Below are 17,529 nucleotides of genomic sequence, written 5' to 3'. Positions count from 1 at the left end.
TTACTGTTGGCTTTAAAATTTTCTGACAGCCAATAATTCCTCTATATGACTTCTGACCTCTATGTGAACCCCAATAATTGTGAATGACTTCTTGGTGAACCCATTGACCTTTTCACAAACCCTCAGGGTCAAATTTGACCCTTCTGAGGGCTCTGGGTTGCTGTTACCTTCTAAATTTTCAGTTAGAAACCACCTCTGACTCCAGTGAACCCACCTGACCTCTATGTGGACCTCAATAATTGTGACTGATGTCTTGGTGAACCTCCCCTGGACTTTTTATGACCCCAGGTAGTTGTATTGAATAGTTTGGTAGTTTGGTTTTCTGCTCTGGATCCTAAAACACCCACCAGGAGTCTAAGGCCAGAACCTAATGGAATTCACCACCCATTCATTTCACAGGTATGAATGGGACCTGGGAGAGATGTGGCCAGAGAGGCTCATTTCCCCCTCTGTTTCTCAAATTTCTGCCTTGAGATGTCCTTAGTGTGGCCCATCAGGAAGAGGTATAGCCCTGTTAAGGGACTTTCCTGCTACCACCCTGCCCTCCAGGAGCATTCAGGACATTCAGGTGGCTTCCTGAATCAGAGTCTTCTTCTCCACTCCAGTCCTTTCTTCTCTCTCTGCCAGGTTAGTTTTGGCTTTCTCCCCAGTGCTCCCAGGGTTCCAAATGGTAATGGTGACTGCCTGTCCCTTCTCCACTAGACTGTGAGCCCCATGTGGACAGAGAGCTGCTCAGTCCTTTTCTCACCGCACTATCCTCAGCACCTAGCGCAGTGTGCAGCACTAGTGACCTTCAATGAATAAGAAAATGAAGGTTGAAGAAACACTGTGGTCAAGGGTCAGCCCCCAGAAGTCCCTGAGCCCACAGCCACTTCCCAGGACCACCAGGTGGCGCAAACCACTTAATAGCATCTCACCCGCGGTCCTCCAGCCCCTGGATTTGGACAGTCCTGGAAAATGGGCATATTCCGGGCGGAAGTTGGGGGAAATATGATGGTCCATTAGAATGCAGGAAAAAATATATTAGAACTTTCATTTAGGTTTATTTTCATCTCATCTTTTTAAATTTCTATTTTTGTGTATGTTTTATAATGTACATAATATTTTAGTACAGTAGTACATGTATATAATTTACAATAAATAATTATACAATTAAGAAAATGAACTAAAGATTTTTTTTACTGATGGGAGACATCACTAGTGCTCAGGGAAGCCTGTCTGCAGCAGACAGAAACTTGCTCCTCTGCTTTCACTTACCCACCCTCATGAGGTGGAGGGTGGGAAGTTGACCCCAAAAATCAAAGACCTTTGAGCCAGCATGGAGAAAGTACAGAGAGCTCTGTTATGTTACATTGCTCTTTCAAGTTCATTTAAATGAACACTTACTTCCCCTCAGCAAAACGAAGGGCCCAGATGGTTTGGGTATAAAATACACATTAGCTAATCCAAATTAAATAATCTGGATTTAAATCACTATATATTTCCACAGACTCATACATACCTTGTATCAAATGTGAGCGTGCTTGTACATGTTAGGTACTTATTAAGATAACCCAACCTTGCCACTAACTCAATATGTTACCACATATCAAAATGCTGCCCAAACTAATCTATTTTAAAAGTATAAAGGACCTGCTCATCATAGCTCACTGAAGGCCCATCACCTCCACCGCTGGTCCGTCTGAGGAATTCAGGGTTTACAAGATACTAGGCTGATCATCACATGGCAGAGTTTTCCATCCTTCTCAGGCATGTCCTTAACTAGCATTTCTGAGTCACTGGAAGAGTGAAAGAAATATCAGCTTAAAAACCAATCAGCAACTTCTTACTCCACCTTTCCCCAAGACCAGGAATTAATGGCTTCCATAACCTTCCTCCACCAAACATCTTTGGGCTTGTTGACAAGTGGCTGTTTGCAAGGCAGAGTGTCTTTTATTCTGGGAGCAGTAGGTCTGTAAAAGAGGCCACCTCTGGAGCTCAGAGACCTGGCAGCACCAACATAAAGACCAAAATATAAACAAGGCCATGGTCCCATCCCACTAACACCCCAGAATGCCCATGGGACAGATGGGGTAGCATACACACACACACGCTGTCTATTTATTCCAAACATCAACTGTAAGAGCAGTGTAAGTCACAGGTCAGCCGGAAGAGGAGAAAAGGGAGTGAGAGAAGGTCAGCACCTTCTCTCCCAGAGTGTCTGGGCCACCAAGGGGCCAGGTAACAGCCTTTCTCACTAACAGGTAGAGTTCTGAAATAGGCTTTCCTTCATCTTATTTCATCTTGATATCAATGCCAAAATCATCTTTAAAGGGTTCCTTATATATATATAATTCTTATATATATACATTTTTGTCCATATAAAAGAAAGTAGGAGTGGCCTCCATGAATGGAAGGTGAGGTGGACACACACATGAGTAGACAGCTTGACATCAAGAGAGCAGGCCCAGGTCCTGGATTATTGCAAAGGGAGGCAGGAGAACAGGGCGTGTTTCCAGAAGCTACAGGGTGGGTGACGTGGGCAGGATGGTGCCGGTGGTCCACAGACCTGCTGCTGTTCAAGTCTGAGGAAGGTGGATGAGAACAGGTGGAGACCCAAGCTGACAGCTGGAGTCCAGACCTGCCCTTGGGAACAAGAGAGATGGGGGAAGGAACTTGTGAGAAGGGGAGGAGGGCCTACAAAGCCAGCTGCCCTTCCTTCTCCTCCAGTGAGATCGTTGCTAGAGCATGCACACAATTGGCCTAGACAATGAGGCTTGGTGGTAGAGAGGAATGTGAGGGCTGGAGAGAAGGTCTGAGGCCCAGTTCAACCCCAGAAAGCAAGATCAGTGCCACAAAGAATATCTCCATCTCCCTGGGCCACAGGGCTCTCCACACCCCTCTGGCTGCCTGTCAACTGCCTGGAGCTGGCACGAGTGGCCCCTGGCTGGAATTGTGCTCACTGACCCCTCTAGGGACATTTGCCTGCCTCTGGGGCCTGCCCATCCACACCAGCTAAGTGTCAGGCCCCGTGGTATCCTTTGTAGCTCTGCTGCCAGTCATAGTCCCATGGCCCTGACTGAGGGCGGGGCTTGAATGTGTCTTGCGCAGAGAAGGATCGTCCCCTTCCAGAGTGGCCAGTCGGGCCTCAATCCGCTCCAGGTCGTCTGAGCCCACTTTGATTTTCACAGCCAGGAGGTGGATATAGGTCTCATAACGGCTTTTCTAGAAAAAAGGCAGAGAAAGGCCAAAAACAAAGTCAAAGGACAAACAAGAAAATGCAAAAAAAAAAAGTATTTGGACCTTATGTGACAAAAGACTAATTTCCTTATTATTCAGAGTGCTCTCACAAATCAATAAAAAGGAGATAAACAATCCAATTAAAAAATAGGCAAGGGGCATACACAGAACTTTAACTCCTAATTTTAAAAATTCAAGTTAAGGGGCAATGATGAGTATGACAGCAAAAGTACAAATAACCAAAATAAAAGTTGACAGATGAGATTATAAAATTTAAAACTCTTATGTATCAGGGTGCCTGGGTGGCTCAGTCAGTTAAGGGTTTGTCTTCAGCTCAAGTCATGATCCCAGGGTCTTGGATTGACCCACCCCCATCAGGCTCCCTGCTTCAGTGGGGAGTCTGCTTCTCCCTCTCCCTTTGCCCCGCCCCCTGCTTGTGTTCTCTTTCTCTCTCTCATAAATAATAAAAAATAATCTTTAAAATAAAGGTAAAAGTGCCCTAAATGAAATATTTAAAAAAAAAATCTTTTTTTAAAATTTTTTAAAAATCTTTGTGTATCAAAGGACAATCAATAGAGTGAAAAGGCAATCCACAGAGTGGAAAAAAATATTTGCAAATCCTCTGATAAGGGTCTACTATCAAGAATATATGAAAAACTCCTACAATTCAACAACAGAAATACAACCCAACTTAAAAAGGGCAAATATCTTAGACATTTCTCCAAAGAAGACATACAAATAGTCAATAAGCTCATAAAATGGCATTCAACACAACTTGTCATCAGGGAAATGCACCTCAAAACCACAAAGAGATACCCTCTCACACCTATTGGAACACCTACTATCAGAGAAAAGTCAGAGAATGAGTGTTGGTGAAGGTGTAGGAAGATTAGAACCCTCATGTGCTGCTGGTGGGAACCATGGCCTACCGCCATAGGAAACAGTCTGGGGGTGCCTGGTGGCTCTTGGTTTTGGTTCAGGTAATGATCCCAGGGTCAATGAGATGGAGCCCTCCACAGGGCTCATCGCTCACTGGGAAGTCTGCTTGAAATCCTCTCTCTCCTTCTCTCTCTCTGCCATACTCTAATAAATAAATAAATATTTTTTTCCAAAAAAGGAAACAGTATGGTTGTTCTTCAGCATTAAAAATAATATTGCCTTGTACTCCAGCAGTACCACTTCTGAGTATATACCCAAAAGAATTTAAGGCAGGTTTCAGAAATATCTGCATACCCAAGTTCATAACAACACTATTTACAAAAGCCAAAAGATGAAAGCAACCCAAATGTCCAGCAGCAGATGAAAAGATAAGATGTGGTATCTACATACAATGGAATAGTATTCCGCCTTAAAAAGGAAGGAAATTCTAACACATGCTGCAACATGGATAAACTTGAGCATAAGCCAGCCACAAAAACACAAATTCTATATTATTCCACTAATATGCAGTAACTAGAGGAATCTGCAGAGACAGAAACTACAACAGTGTTTGCCAAGGATGGGGCAGGGGGAGTTGGAGAAGAGTTGCTCTTTGATGGGTATAGAGTTTCAGTTTGGGAAGATGAAAAAGTTCTGGAGATCGGTTGTACAACAGTGTGAGTAGGCTTAATACTACTGAACTACACATTTAAAAATGGTTAACATGATAAATTTTATTTTTTAATTTTTTAAGATTTTATTTATTTATTTATTTGAGAGAGAGAGACAGAGATAGAGAACATGAGCAGGGATGAGAGGGAGAAGTAGTCTCCCCACTGACCCAGGGCCCCAGGATCATGACCTGAGCCCAAGGCAGATGCTCAACCAACTGAGCCAGCCAGGTGCCCTGCACAATTAAAGAATTTTTAATTCAAATTAAAATGGCAATGAGATACCCCTTACTAAAGCTATCAGATTGGTGATTAAAACATTCAGGAGTGTCCACTGCTGGTGAGTAACAAACAGAGAAGTACATTCATGAGCTATTTAAAGTATTATAAACCTGGGGTGGGGAGGTGCTGGGTGGCTCAGTCATGAACCATTGGACTCTTGATTTCAGCTCAGGTCATGATCTCAGGGTTGTGAGATCCATCCCTGTGTTGGGCTCCATGCTAGGTGTGGAGCCTGCTTAAGATTCTCTCTCTCTCAGGGGGGTGGGTGGGGGCATGGGGTACTGGGTGACAGGCATTAGGATTGCACATGACGTGATAAACAGTGGGTGTTATACAAAACTGATGAATTAGTGAACTCTACATCTAAAACTAATAATGTACTATATGTTGGCTAATTGAATTTAAATTTAAAAAAAAAATTGTCTCTCTCCCTCTGCCCCTTCCCCCACCCCTCTCTCTCAAAAAAAAAAAAAAAAAAAAGTGTTATAAATAGGTAAACATTTAGGAGGGAAATTTGGCTGACTATAACTGAGGGCCTGACTCTGAGCTTCCAGCCCTCACCACAGTCAGAAGAGGCTGAGGTCCTAGAAGAAGCAATGACAAACAGTGAGAAGACACTGTTCTCACACAACTCTGCCACATGAACAGAAAGACCCTTCACTGTTGGGCTTCACCTCCCCTCCCTCCATACTCCCCCAGATCAGCCAGGGTAAGTGAGAAAGACCAGAATGCCAGAGTCACACTCAGTCATTTGGGCTAGGATCCTGGTTCCTACACTTCTTAACCGTCGCCTCAAGGAAGTGGTCTGCCCTCTCCAAGCCTCAATTTTCCCATCTATAAAATGCAGATAAAAACCCATTTCAACAGAGTTGACATGAGGATTAAATCAATCAGTACAAGGGAATCATGCTGACAACTGGCAAGAGATCAGTCCACTGTAGTTTTTGTCATCCCTTTTTTTTTCTTTTTAAACATTGCAGAGAGAGTGGATCTGAGAAGATTTTGAAAGCTGTACCACTTTATTTTTTGAAAGGTCAGGATCTTCCCTGGGAACTCTCCTCTCTTCCTCACGCTTCAGCAGAAAATAAATGTAGAAATGCAGAGACTGAGATCGGTGACTTACTGCCTTTCCTGCCCCAAAGGTTCCATCTAAGCCTCTATATGGTCCACACCCACCCACCCCAAGCAGGTCAATACAAAGCCCAGTCCAAAAGGGACCAGTGGTTCCTGCCTCCCTCCCTGAGGCTGGCCCCCTCTCGTTCACCTGATGAAGGCGATGCTCCATCAGCTCCATTTACAGAGCATCAGGAGGCAGAATCAGGGTGGGGGCCAGAGAGAGGCAAGATGGAGGGGAGGGAGAACTTAGTTGCTGTGCCTGATAAATATCTGTGGAAGAGGAAAGGGAGACAAAAGTGGGATGGGTCGCGCAGGTGGGCTTGAGCTGTTTATGGTTTTGTTGTAACAGCTCTCCAAGAGGCTGGGTCGTGGTGGGGGGTTATCGCCCTCGACCCACAAGGACGACAAGAAGCCCCAGTTCGGATGCATCTTCTCTCTCTTTATTTCCACAAGTCTACACACTTATATACGTTTACATGACCAATCAGCGAGCAGGGTACAGGAGGGAGCGAATCAGGCTGTGCACCTAAACGAACAACTTCGCTAGCCACCAATGCTGTTTACTTCCTCTTTGGGCGTTCCGCTTAGTCTCATGAGGCAATCCTAACCTGGCAACTAACCAGGCGCCATCTTTTAATGGCGGAGGCCGCCCTGGCCAGGGGCCTGAGGTGTGGAAGTGAGGAGGGTCTTGAGAAGAGTGGGGGCCAACTTGTGCTCTTTGAAAGACACAAGTGAGGCACAACTGTTTGATGAACAACTGGCAGCCAGACTGCACAGGCCGGCCCACAGGAGGCCCTGCGTGGCTCATGACTGGCTCAGGGGAGCTCCCAAAGTGGAGAACCCTCAAACCAGGAGCCCCCGGCTGCAGAATGATATTGGTGACAGGAGAAGGAGGAGAGCTGGCTTCCTCCTTCTGCCCCAGCCCTGTCCTTCGCAATAGCGCCCAAGTAGAACCCACCTCAAAAGTGAGATAGTGCTCCTTCAGCCGGTTCTCCTCAGCCTCCTTGGACTTGACGCCCTTCTCAATGGGGTGACACCTGTGCTCAGCCAGCTCCGCAGTCACCTGCCTCAACTTATTCTCATGAGAACGCAGCTGCTCCTCCTACAAAGACAAGCCCCGGACTATGAGGTCCCACTCTCAAGAAGTCATAGACGTGAGTCTGCACCTGTCATGCTGGATCTGCTTCCACAAAGGAAAACTGAGGCCTGGCCAGTGTCATCAAGTATGTGGGGGACCTAAGGGAGTGGTCCTCCACCCTCCTCCTTCCCACCTTGCTTTCACTGGCATCAGCCCTCCTAAATAAATCCACAGCAGACTCGGGAGATGAGAGACCCTCACACTAGAAGGCCCACACAGACACCTGACACAGACACACCATCCCACCAGAACCAACATCCCACACTGGTTCATATGGACTCACACATGCACACACAAACACAGTGGACCAAGGGACAGTCTGGCCATGGCTACGCTTGGCTCCATATGAGGCACACATTCTCTTGGATTCTTGCCCAGGCACACGTGATGGTCAAAGTCCCAGCATCACACGCAGACAGTCAGAGACACTGTCACTCAGGGACAAGTGTGTGCATACATCTCACCCACCAAAGTACAGGCAGACTACTTGTTTCTGTGTGGGCAATGAGCTGCGTGTGTGTGCGCATGTGTGATGCATGTGTGCGGTGGGGGGGTGTGTACCCAGCAGGTGTGCATGCACATGTGCACACGAGTCCCCATACGGTAAATGCATGCGTGGGCTGTGTGGAGGGGGCACCATCTGCACACGCACAGGGACTCTGGGCAGAAGCTGTCGCTGAGGGGCTGAGCGGACAGACCCAAGACAAGGGCCCGCTATGAAAGAGGCCCTGACAAAGACAGGAAGTATGGAGCTCCTCCTGCCCTCCGCCTCCCAAGGGGTGCTCCACCATGTATCCTCTCCTCTCCAGAAAACCTCTGAAAAACTCAAGTACTGATGAGCAAGAGGTTTTTTAGGATTACCAATAAAATAATTCAGGGTAAGTAAGAAGAGCAAAAGAGCCCTAAGAAGACCCAGCCTGTCTCCCTGTGACACATACAGTCTCTCACATCCAAGCTCAGACATGCACCATGCCCAAGACCCACAATGACATCAACAGGCTATTACACCATTGGCAGAGAAGAATGCAAGCCTCTGTGTGGTGCCTGTATTATCCACCCCACTGAGGGTGGCCTCAGTCTTCCTATCTTTAAATGGGCATGGGGTGCAACGGGGATGGAGAAGATCTGTCTCTTCACCCTGTCTCTTAGCCCAAGACCAGGCACCATATAGGAGATGAGGTAGAGACTGCTGAATGGCGGCAGTGGGGAGAGGTGCTGGACGCAGCCTGAGGAGGTGGTGTTGGGGTCCCAGGAGATCATACCTGGCAGAGGCGAGTGGTGCAGGAGGGCAGCAGGGGCCGACAGAACTTCTTCATGGAGCTGACAGCAGCAGGGAAGGAGGGGGCCGAGAAGATGGCAGCTACCAGGTTGATCCTAAGGATCCAGGACAGCATTTCTTCCTTGCTCCTGGGGACAGGAGGAGAAGGAAGAGGGCACCAACTCCTCACAATAGGACTCCCTGTCCCCTACCCAGCACCCAGGACCCACTGCTATCCTGGCACAGGGTGGGAGTCACTCCTTTCACAAAGGGGGACAAAGGAGTGAGGGGGGATGGCAGAATGGGGGCTGGGTGGGTCCGGTCAAGTCTGTGTAGGGAGCTCGCCTCTGTCCCAGCTTCTGGGTTAAGACCTAGATTTTCACATGGAAAGAAAGTTCTCTAGGTCCAGAGTTAACAGTCATGGGTCAATGGGCCCAGACTGATCCCTGGATCAGTGGATCCTAGAAACAGGCAAGGGGTATCCCCACTCAGGCCTCTGGCTCCTGCCCCACTACCTCGCCCACAATGCCCACTCCCATCCTGAGAGGTCCTCTACCAGCCTCTCTGCTTTTAAGCTCCTCTGACATATGAAACTCCAATCTCAAGTCACAGAATAGGATTTAGAGGAGTGGAGGGAAGGCCTTCCAGGGACACTGTAAGCCGAGTCTTTCCCATTCGTTTCCCCACCCCGATTTACAGTGAGGGAGGATTCATTACGACCCCATTTGCCCTGATGTAGGGACTTCAGTGTGCACCAGAATGTTTGGCCTGTTAGAACACAACTGCTGGCCCAGCCCCGCAGCTGCTGATTCAGTAGGTCTATGTGGGGCCAGAAAAACTGCATTTCTAACGTGTTTCCAGGAGATGCTGATAGGCCCACACTTGAGAATCTGTACTTCAGGGGACCCCAACTGTCAGTCTGTGCCACGCAAACACACTCACTCTTATGGCTGACACACTCACTCTTATGGCTGACATGAGGCAAGCCGACAGCACCTCACCTAAGGCGGGTGAGGAGCAGGGTGCAGTCAGTCAAGGCTGTAGGCCCTGAGTGCAGGGTGGGAGGGAGGGCCTCCCATTCCTACTTACGGTGCCTGGAAGAGGAAGACCCTCCAGTCAGCTGTCTTCAGCTTGAGCACATTGGACTTCTTGCTGTAGTCAGAGGCCCTGGTGGCCAGAGCATGGTGCACGCGAATGGCATTCTTCAGGTCGCCCTCGGACAGAGCTTTGTCAGGCCTGTACTCATCCTGGACAAGTGGGCCGGGGGCAGGCAAGCCTCTGTCATCACCAGGCTTGGGTTCGCTAACCCACACTTCCTCCATCCTCGCGAGCCCTCCCTCGTGCTCCCACCCCTGTCCCTCCCCTCCCTCCATTCTTTAGCTCTTGACACTGTGGTACCATGCCCACCCCAACAAAACCCACCAGCCACTCCTCTCCACAGCCTGATTTGTCCCAAGGCTCAGAGCTTCCACTGTGTATCTTCTGAGCCCTGGTATTTGAAAGATTCCTCCCTGAAAACCCGAAGCTCTGTGAGCCCGAGTCAGGCTTTAATGAGGGAAGGACTCAACATCTGCCTAAGCCCCAGGTCCTGCCAGGGACACTCTGGGCACCACTAGACAGGGGCCAGTTGAAGGACAGCACTGACCCTTCCTGGGTAAGGGCTCTGGGGCAGTCTCTCACCTTCTGTAGATACAGGATGGTCCCTTTGAGCACCGCGTAGAATTTCTTCCAGCCACGCCTTCCACGTGGTGCTAGGGATGGGGGTATGGGTAGTGCAGCCACAACTATGCAGTCCGATATCTCCTCCCCTGCATGCCCCTGCATGTCTACCAGGGTGTGCATCCCTAGAGCAGTGACTATGGGAGCCAGAACCTCTCCCCTGAACTAGCATCCCTCCCCATGCCCCTTCCCCCGCCTGACACCCACTCCTCTTGCCATCCATGTCGGCGTGAGTCTTCCGAGTCAGCACACCATGCTTGTAGGTGGTAGCGCTGAGAGCCTGCGGGATATCCAGGAAGGGGTTGCCACCATCCAAGATCCGTGTCACTTTCTTGGTGCCTGTCCCAAACTTGTCATCCACCAGCTCAGACAGTGATTTCCTCAGCTCGTCCTCATCACTAGGAAAATGCTAGGCCTGAGCACCATCTCCATGCAAGCCTTAGCCCCACATGGACATGTTCTCTCCCCCACCAACCCATCTTTAGGAAAGAGTCAGAGGTAATGAGCAGAGATAAGAAGGTTCTGATTCCAGATCACAGATCCAGATCTTTGATCTGTCCCCTCACTCTTCAATTCTGACCCATGTCCTCTGAGCTCTGATTCTTGGCCTCCAAGTCCTCTCTAATCCTTACCACTGACTACAAAGGTGGAGACCTTACTAATTTTATTCCTGGTCTTTCTTCTCCTCTTTCCAACCCTGAAAGCCCAGTCCCAGGGAGCTGTGACCCATAGCCAGACTGAAGTGGCTGCCCAAGCCCCACAGACACTGTCTGAGCTGGCCCTGGGCCAGTAGATGAGGACCCTAAAGTTTAGGTTCCCCATTAGAGCCCTGGGAGAAAATGTCAGCTCTTCCCAGGGTTGTTGGGCTTCCTAACAATCCTTACATGTGTGACCTCTACATGAACCCAAAGACCAAGGTTGCCTTGGGGAGCACAGGAGGCTGGGGCAGCCACTTTCCTCAGAAGCCTCTCAGTCTCCTGACCCAGCAAGGTCACCACACCTCTTTCCAGATGGCTGGGCACCTCCAGGTCTCACTGCCTTTGCAGGGGAAGAAGTTGGCAGACAACCACCTCTCTCTACTGCCAAGAGAAGTCACTACATAAATATGGTCATATTCTTAGTGTTATAGGGGGATTCGTGCCTCCTGTCTGCCTACCTCCCAAAACGGGAAGAGCTATCATCATTGGAATAGTGCCAATATCCCCAGTACAGAGAATAAGTTGTAGACATCATGAAACTAAAGTCACAGTTTAATTAATTCCATACAAGTTTAACATTGTACACTTTTTATCAAGACAGAAAATGTACCCTAAGGGGAACTTAACACCTGGTGCTGGCCAGCTGGACAGGGGTCACCAGAGCTGTGGTTTGGGAGAAATCAGCACCATGGAGAGTGACAGGAGTGTCCTCCAGGCACCGTCAGCCACTCCCCCTTCTCCTTCCCAGTGATTCACTTTCCCTATACCTGTGCCCATGGGTACTACTCACATGGCCCATTCCAGCTTTTCGTTCTTGATAGAGTTGTAAAGGGTCTAGGACAGAGGAAAAGAGAAAGAGAGCAGTTCAGATGAAGAGTCAGAGAAATCTCCATCTACCTTTAGTAATGTGGTTGCAGTGAGGAAGCAACTTTCTAGTCAGTGGGACAAAATAAATGTTTGATTCACAACTGTTGGATGGGCGAATGAACGAGGGATGGGTTGGGTGGGTAGATGGTTGTTTAGATGAATGGGTGTATAGATTTGAGGAAGAGTTGGGTAGATAGGTTGGTGGGTAGGTGGATGGGTGGGGAAATGGGTGAATGTGTGAGGGGAGGGGCAGGCGAATGATTTTCTGGGTAGGTGAATGGATAAAAGGATTGGGGCATGTGAGGTTGGGTAAATGGATAGATGGGGAGAAGAGGATAGGTAGGTGTTGGGACTGGGATTATTTAGTCTCACTTACAAATACATTCTTAACAAGTCCTTCTGGATGGTAAAGAAGATAATTATAAGAAGAGTGACAGAGACAATGTCCTATTTTTTGGCCTCCAGACCCACTATCGAACTCCCTTCCTGGTATCATCATATCCTTCAAACTCACTATCTGAAACTGAACTCATCAGGACACTTGGGTGGCTCAGTCAGTTGAGTATCTGACTCTTGATTTCAGCTCAGGTCATGATCTCAGGGTGGTAAGATCAAACCCTGCATCAGGCTCTGTGCTGGGTGTGAAGCCTGCTTAAGATTCTCTCTCTCCGGGGCACCTGGGTGGCTCAATGGGTTAAAGCCTCTACCTTCGGCTCAGGTCATGATCCCAGGGTCCTGGGATAGAGCCCCACATGGGGCTCTCTGCTCAGCAGGGAGCCTGCTTTCCTTCCTCTCTCTCTCTGCCTGCCTCTCTGCCTACTTGTGATCTCTCTCTGTCAAATAAATAAATTTTTAAAAAATTTAAAAAAAAAGATTCTCTCTCTCCCTCTCCTTCTGCCCCTCTTCCTGCTCACTCTCGCACTCTCTTAAATAAATCTTTAAAAAATAAAAATAAAAAATAAAACTGAACTCCTCATTTACCCCCTAAAAAACCTGCTCCTCTTCCTCCAAAGCAGAGAACTGACCAGGCCTAAAAGGCCAGAGTTCCACCCTGAGCTTCAGCTTTAGGGGAAAACTAGAATCCCATAATTCCTGGTGATGTTGGAGAAATGAGTGAGTTTTTCCCTGTGGTGATGACAATGACATTTGTAGTGATGGTGGTGGTAGAGATAAAGGTGCTGGTGACGGCAGTGGCAGCTATGACAACTGTTGGTAGCTTTGAGGGTTACTGTGACAGCAATGAAGAGAATGGAGTGTTAAAACAAATCTCATAAAGTGTACCCCTCTGTCTAACTCAGGAACAGGTAACAGTCAAATGTCGAACTGGTAACAGGTAACAGTCAAATGTTGAACTGGATGGTCACTAACTCTATCAGGAAGTCATGGTGGCCCTGACCCCAGTATTAAAAACATAGACTTTCGGAAGGGCCTGGCTGGCTCAGTCAGGGATCTTGGGGTCATGAGTTCGAGTACTATGTTCCATGTAGAGATTACTTTTTTTTAAGATTTATGTATTTATTTGAGGAGCGGAGGGGCAGAAGGAAAGGGAGAGAGAGAATCTTTGGCAGTCTCCTTGCTGAGTGTGGAGCCCAAAGCAGGGCTCAATCTCACAGCCCTGAGATCACAACCTAAGCTGAAATCAAGAATCAGACACCTAACCAACTGAATGACCCATGTGCCCCCGATCTAGAGGGGTTTTTTGTTTTTTGGTTTTTTTTTAAATCCAGACTGTCAGGATGTAGTAGAGCAGAGACCTCTCTCCTCCCCACCTGCTCCAGGTACATTTCAGGGGATAGGAACCCTTAACAGGTTTTACCTTCAGCAGATCTTTGGCAAAGTCTTGGCCATCATTCAGCTGGTCCAAGTTGGCAATGAATTGCTGGCAGGACATCTTTTTGCCAATGTTCTGTAACGGAGAAATGGTTCTGCCTGAGAACAGGGTTGGAGGCAGGTATGATCCCCACACCCTGCCCTGCCCAGCCAACAGTGATGAAGGAGCATCAAGGGTAGTAATGAAAAATACTGCCTAGAATTCCTTTGTATCCAAGAATTCACAAAACTCTTTTTCACTTTTAAGATTCTATGTGATCCTCAATGAGAAGTTAGGAGTTTTCCTCAAACCCAGATGGAATCAGGCTGAATTAAATAACATGACAGATGACATCTGCCAGGTGCCTAGAATGTTTCAGATATTGTACTTGACATGCATTATTTTATTTCCTTTTCATAACAAGGAGAAAGTGAGGTGGGTGTTACTATTATCCCCATTTGATAGGTAAGGAAACTGAGATGTAGGAAGGTGAAGTGATGTGCCCATGATCACACAGCAAGGAAGTGGAAGGGCTGAGTGTATCTGACACCAAAGCCCATGCTCTCACCCGCTACTCCATGGTTAACTCTCCCAAGGTCACACAGCACCAGGACTTGAACCCAGGCCTCTTGGCTGCTGAGCAGAAGCTCTGTGTATTCCGTCACAATTGTCTCACCCTCTCACCTGTACAGAGGGGCGGCAAGACCTCCAAGAGGTAGGTGAAGTGAGGGAGAGGTTTGTCTTAAGAGAATCAAAAATCAATTTCCACCAATACACATGGGTACCCCATGCTGAGCTGGGCTGGGACCAAGGGAACCCAAGCAGAAGGCCTCACTCCAGAAGGCACAAAAAGACAAAGAGCTGTAAATGACTATACCCCAAGTTCTGCATTTTTTAAACCACTGAATAGCAGAGGGGCTCCAGCCCTCCAAACCCAACACCTGATGTGCATACTTTCAGATTCTTCTTGCAATATCCATGTCTGAGGACACACTGAATGGCACTTCACCTTTGTGAAGACAAAGACCCTTGAACACAGGATACTTATTGGTATAGGAGTTTGTGGATTTAGGTTGGCTATAAGACACTATTTTCCAAGACCTAACTACAGATGGCAATAGGTATTGGCCCCACAAAAAGACTTCATAATAAAACAAGTTTATTTACATGTTTCAGAGTCTTTAATATGATTGTGTGCATTGAGAGTCTCCAAAGGAAGGATTCCATGTACAGCCTCTCAAATTCATTGACCTTGTCAGCATTTTAACAAGGAGAATCTATTAACATCATGTGGACATTCACATAACACAGAAAATAATCCAGGAAACAAGGATATAAGGCTTTATAAGTAGCTGACAAGCAAGAATTTTCTACACCTTTCCAAAAGGTTAAGGAGACATCCTACCTGCACCGTGATATAGTATATTTCATATATTTATGTGGGTATTTTATACATACATATATGTATTTTCATATGTCACCACTTATGTGTGTATTCATAATAGAGGGATATGAGGCAATAATGTCTGGGTTCCACACTGAACTTTCCGCAGCCACCTCAGGAGTTCAAAATAAAAAAAATAAATAACCAGGCAAGATTTTCAATCCCAGAAATGATGGGCTATCTTGCTGCAAATGAATGTTCCTAACTGAAACAAATGCTGGTCAAAATATCAAAACTTCTGGGTGAAGGCACTAAAGAAATGTAAGAGCAGTGGGAACTTCAAGAGTAAAGATCCTGCAAGAAGGGAAGCATGGAGTAAGCCCCATAAGGAGAAGCTTTCCTACCTGAAGCATTTGCTGGTTCACAAGGAGTGGCCAAAAGGGTGAGCAACTGAACAGTCAGCAGGACTGAGGAACAAAAATGGGAATTCAGAGCCCACCAAGGACAAGGGGCCCTGGGGAAACACCCCAGTCAGACTTCAATACAAATGTTGGAATTAAGAAAGGAAATACTAAAGGGATTTTTCTGGCAGAAGGAAAATTATCCCAGATAGAATCATGAAGAAGCAGAAAGGAATGAAGAGTAATAAAAAGGATGGCTACATCCAAATGAATACTGATTATATAAAACAATGATATGATAAGAAAGTTTTCTGGGGAAGGGCACCTGAGTAGCTCAAAAGGTTGAGTGACTCTGGATCTCGGCTCAGGTCTTGATCTCAAGGTTGTGAGTTCAAGGTCTTAAGATTGTGTTGGGCTCCATATTGAGCATGGAGTCTACAGAAGAATAAGAATAGGAATAAGAATAAAGGAAGGAAGGAAGTTAGTTAATTAGTTAGTTTTCTGGGGAAATAAAGTATAGAGAAAGATCCAATAGTTTAAAAGTTGACAACAGTAATATACAAGTTAAGAGGGAGAAATGGAGTTAAACTTTTTTAAGATGATTTCATTGTCCAGGAACTGGAAAAAATACATTAATAAGTTAGGATGCACTGAAAACAACAAAAAGAAATCTTAAAGAATGAACAACTAACAGGCTAAAGGGATAAAAGGGAATTCTAAAAAATGCTTAAATAATCCAAAAGTAGGCAAGAAAGGAGAAGAAAAGGAACAGAGAATGTTAAGTCAGAGAACACAAGTTGTATCCTGGTAGGTTTAAATTTAATTATATTAGTAATTCATTAAATGGTCAAATTAATGGGACACCTAGGTGGCTCAGTCGTCACATGTCTGCCTTCAGCTCAGGTCATGATCCCAGGATCCTGGGATGGAGCCCTGTGTCAGGCTCCCTGCTCTGCAGGGGAGCCTGCTTCTCCCTCTCCCACTCCCTTGGCTTGTGCTCCTGCTCTCTCTCTCTCTCAAATAAATAAATAAAATCTTTTTTTTAAATGGCCAAATTAAGAGGCCAAGATTATCAGATTTGATTTTTTTTTAAGTATATCACAAAAGACATACCTTTTAAATATAAGGAGACAGAAAACTTAAAAACAAAGGGTGGAAAGAGATATACATGCAAACACTAACAAAAGAACTCCAGTATAACCGCACTAATATCTGAGAAAATAGACTTGAAGACAGGAAACTTTACTAGAGATGAAAAGAGACACTTCATAGTGATAAGAAGGCCAGATGATATAAGCATCTGAAATGTGTATGCATCTAATAACATAGTCTCAAAAAATAAAAGACAAAAATTGTCAGAACCAAAAAAAGAAAGATACATTCACAATCTTTGTTGGAAATTTTAACACTGCTCTCTCAGTAACAGAAGAACAAAAATACTAAACAATTCATTAACAACAATGAGATAAAATGGACGAATTCTGGAAACACACAAACTATTAAAAATGCTCAAGCAGAAATAGAAAATCTGAATAGATCTATAAGAAGTAAAAAGATTGAAGGACACCTGGGTGGCTGAGTAAGTTGATCATCTGCCTTCGGCTCAGGTCATGATTTCAGAGTCCAGGGACGGAGCCCCGTGTCAGGTTCCCTGCTCAGCAGGGAGTTTGCTTTTCCCTCTGCCTCTCACCCTGCCCTGCTCATGTTCTCATTCTCTCTCTCCCATTCTCAAATAAATAAATAAGAACTTAAAAAAAAAAAAGTAAAAAGATTGAACTAATAATCACAAAAACCTCCCAAAAGAAAAGCCAAAAACCAGATGACTTCGGTAGTAAACTTTACCAAACATTTAAAGAACAATTAACACCAATACTCCTGAAACTCAACCAAAAAATTGATGAAGAAGGAAAACTTCCTAACTCCTTCTATAAGGCCAACATTACCTTGATAACAAAACCAGAAAAAGATCATAAGAAAACTACATAACAATATCCCCCAGAAATATAAATGCAAAAACCCTCAACAAAATACTAGTGAACAGAATCCAG

General features: G+C 46.2%; 1 protein-coding gene across 2 annotated transcripts in view; it reads right to left on the bottom strand.

Moving 5' to 3' along the window:
* Positions 1–698: 698 nt before the first annotated feature.
* PSD2 (pleckstrin and Sec7 domain containing 2) overlaps positions 699–17,529 on the bottom strand; it is a 55,922-nt gene continuing 39,091 nt past the window's right edge. The window contains exons 8-15 of one of the 2 annotated variants that reach the window (XM_059174758.1): positions 13,703–13,793; positions 11,810–11,853; positions 10,529–10,719; positions 10,283–10,353; positions 9,692–9,849; positions 8,607–8,751; positions 7,165–7,308; positions 699–3,204 (exon numbers count right to left, since the gene is read on the bottom strand). In XM_059174758.1, coding sequence (XP_059030741.1) covers positions 2,995–3,204; positions 7,165–7,308; positions 8,607–8,751; positions 9,692–9,849; positions 10,283–10,353; positions 10,529–10,719; positions 11,810–11,853; positions 13,703–13,793 — 1,054 coding nt within the window. In that variant the 3' untranslated portion in view covers positions 699–2,994. The remainder of the gene's footprint in view (positions 3,205–7,164; positions 7,309–8,606; positions 8,752–9,691; positions 9,850–10,282; positions 10,354–10,528; positions 10,720–11,809; positions 11,854–13,702; positions 13,794–17,529) is intronic. The other variant, XM_059174759.1, reaches the window with a different exon arrangement.

This window comes from Mustela lutreola, chromosome 5 (assembly GCF_030435805.1).
Source record: "Mustela lutreola isolate mMusLut2 chromosome 5, mMusLut2.pri, whole genome shotgun sequence".
Classification (NCBI taxonomy): Eukaryota; Metazoa; Chordata; class Mammalia; order Carnivora; family Mustelidae; genus Mustela; species Mustela lutreola.
The sequence above is the reverse complement of the archived record's forward strand: the minus strand, read 5'-3'. Positions and strand labels throughout refer to the sequence as shown.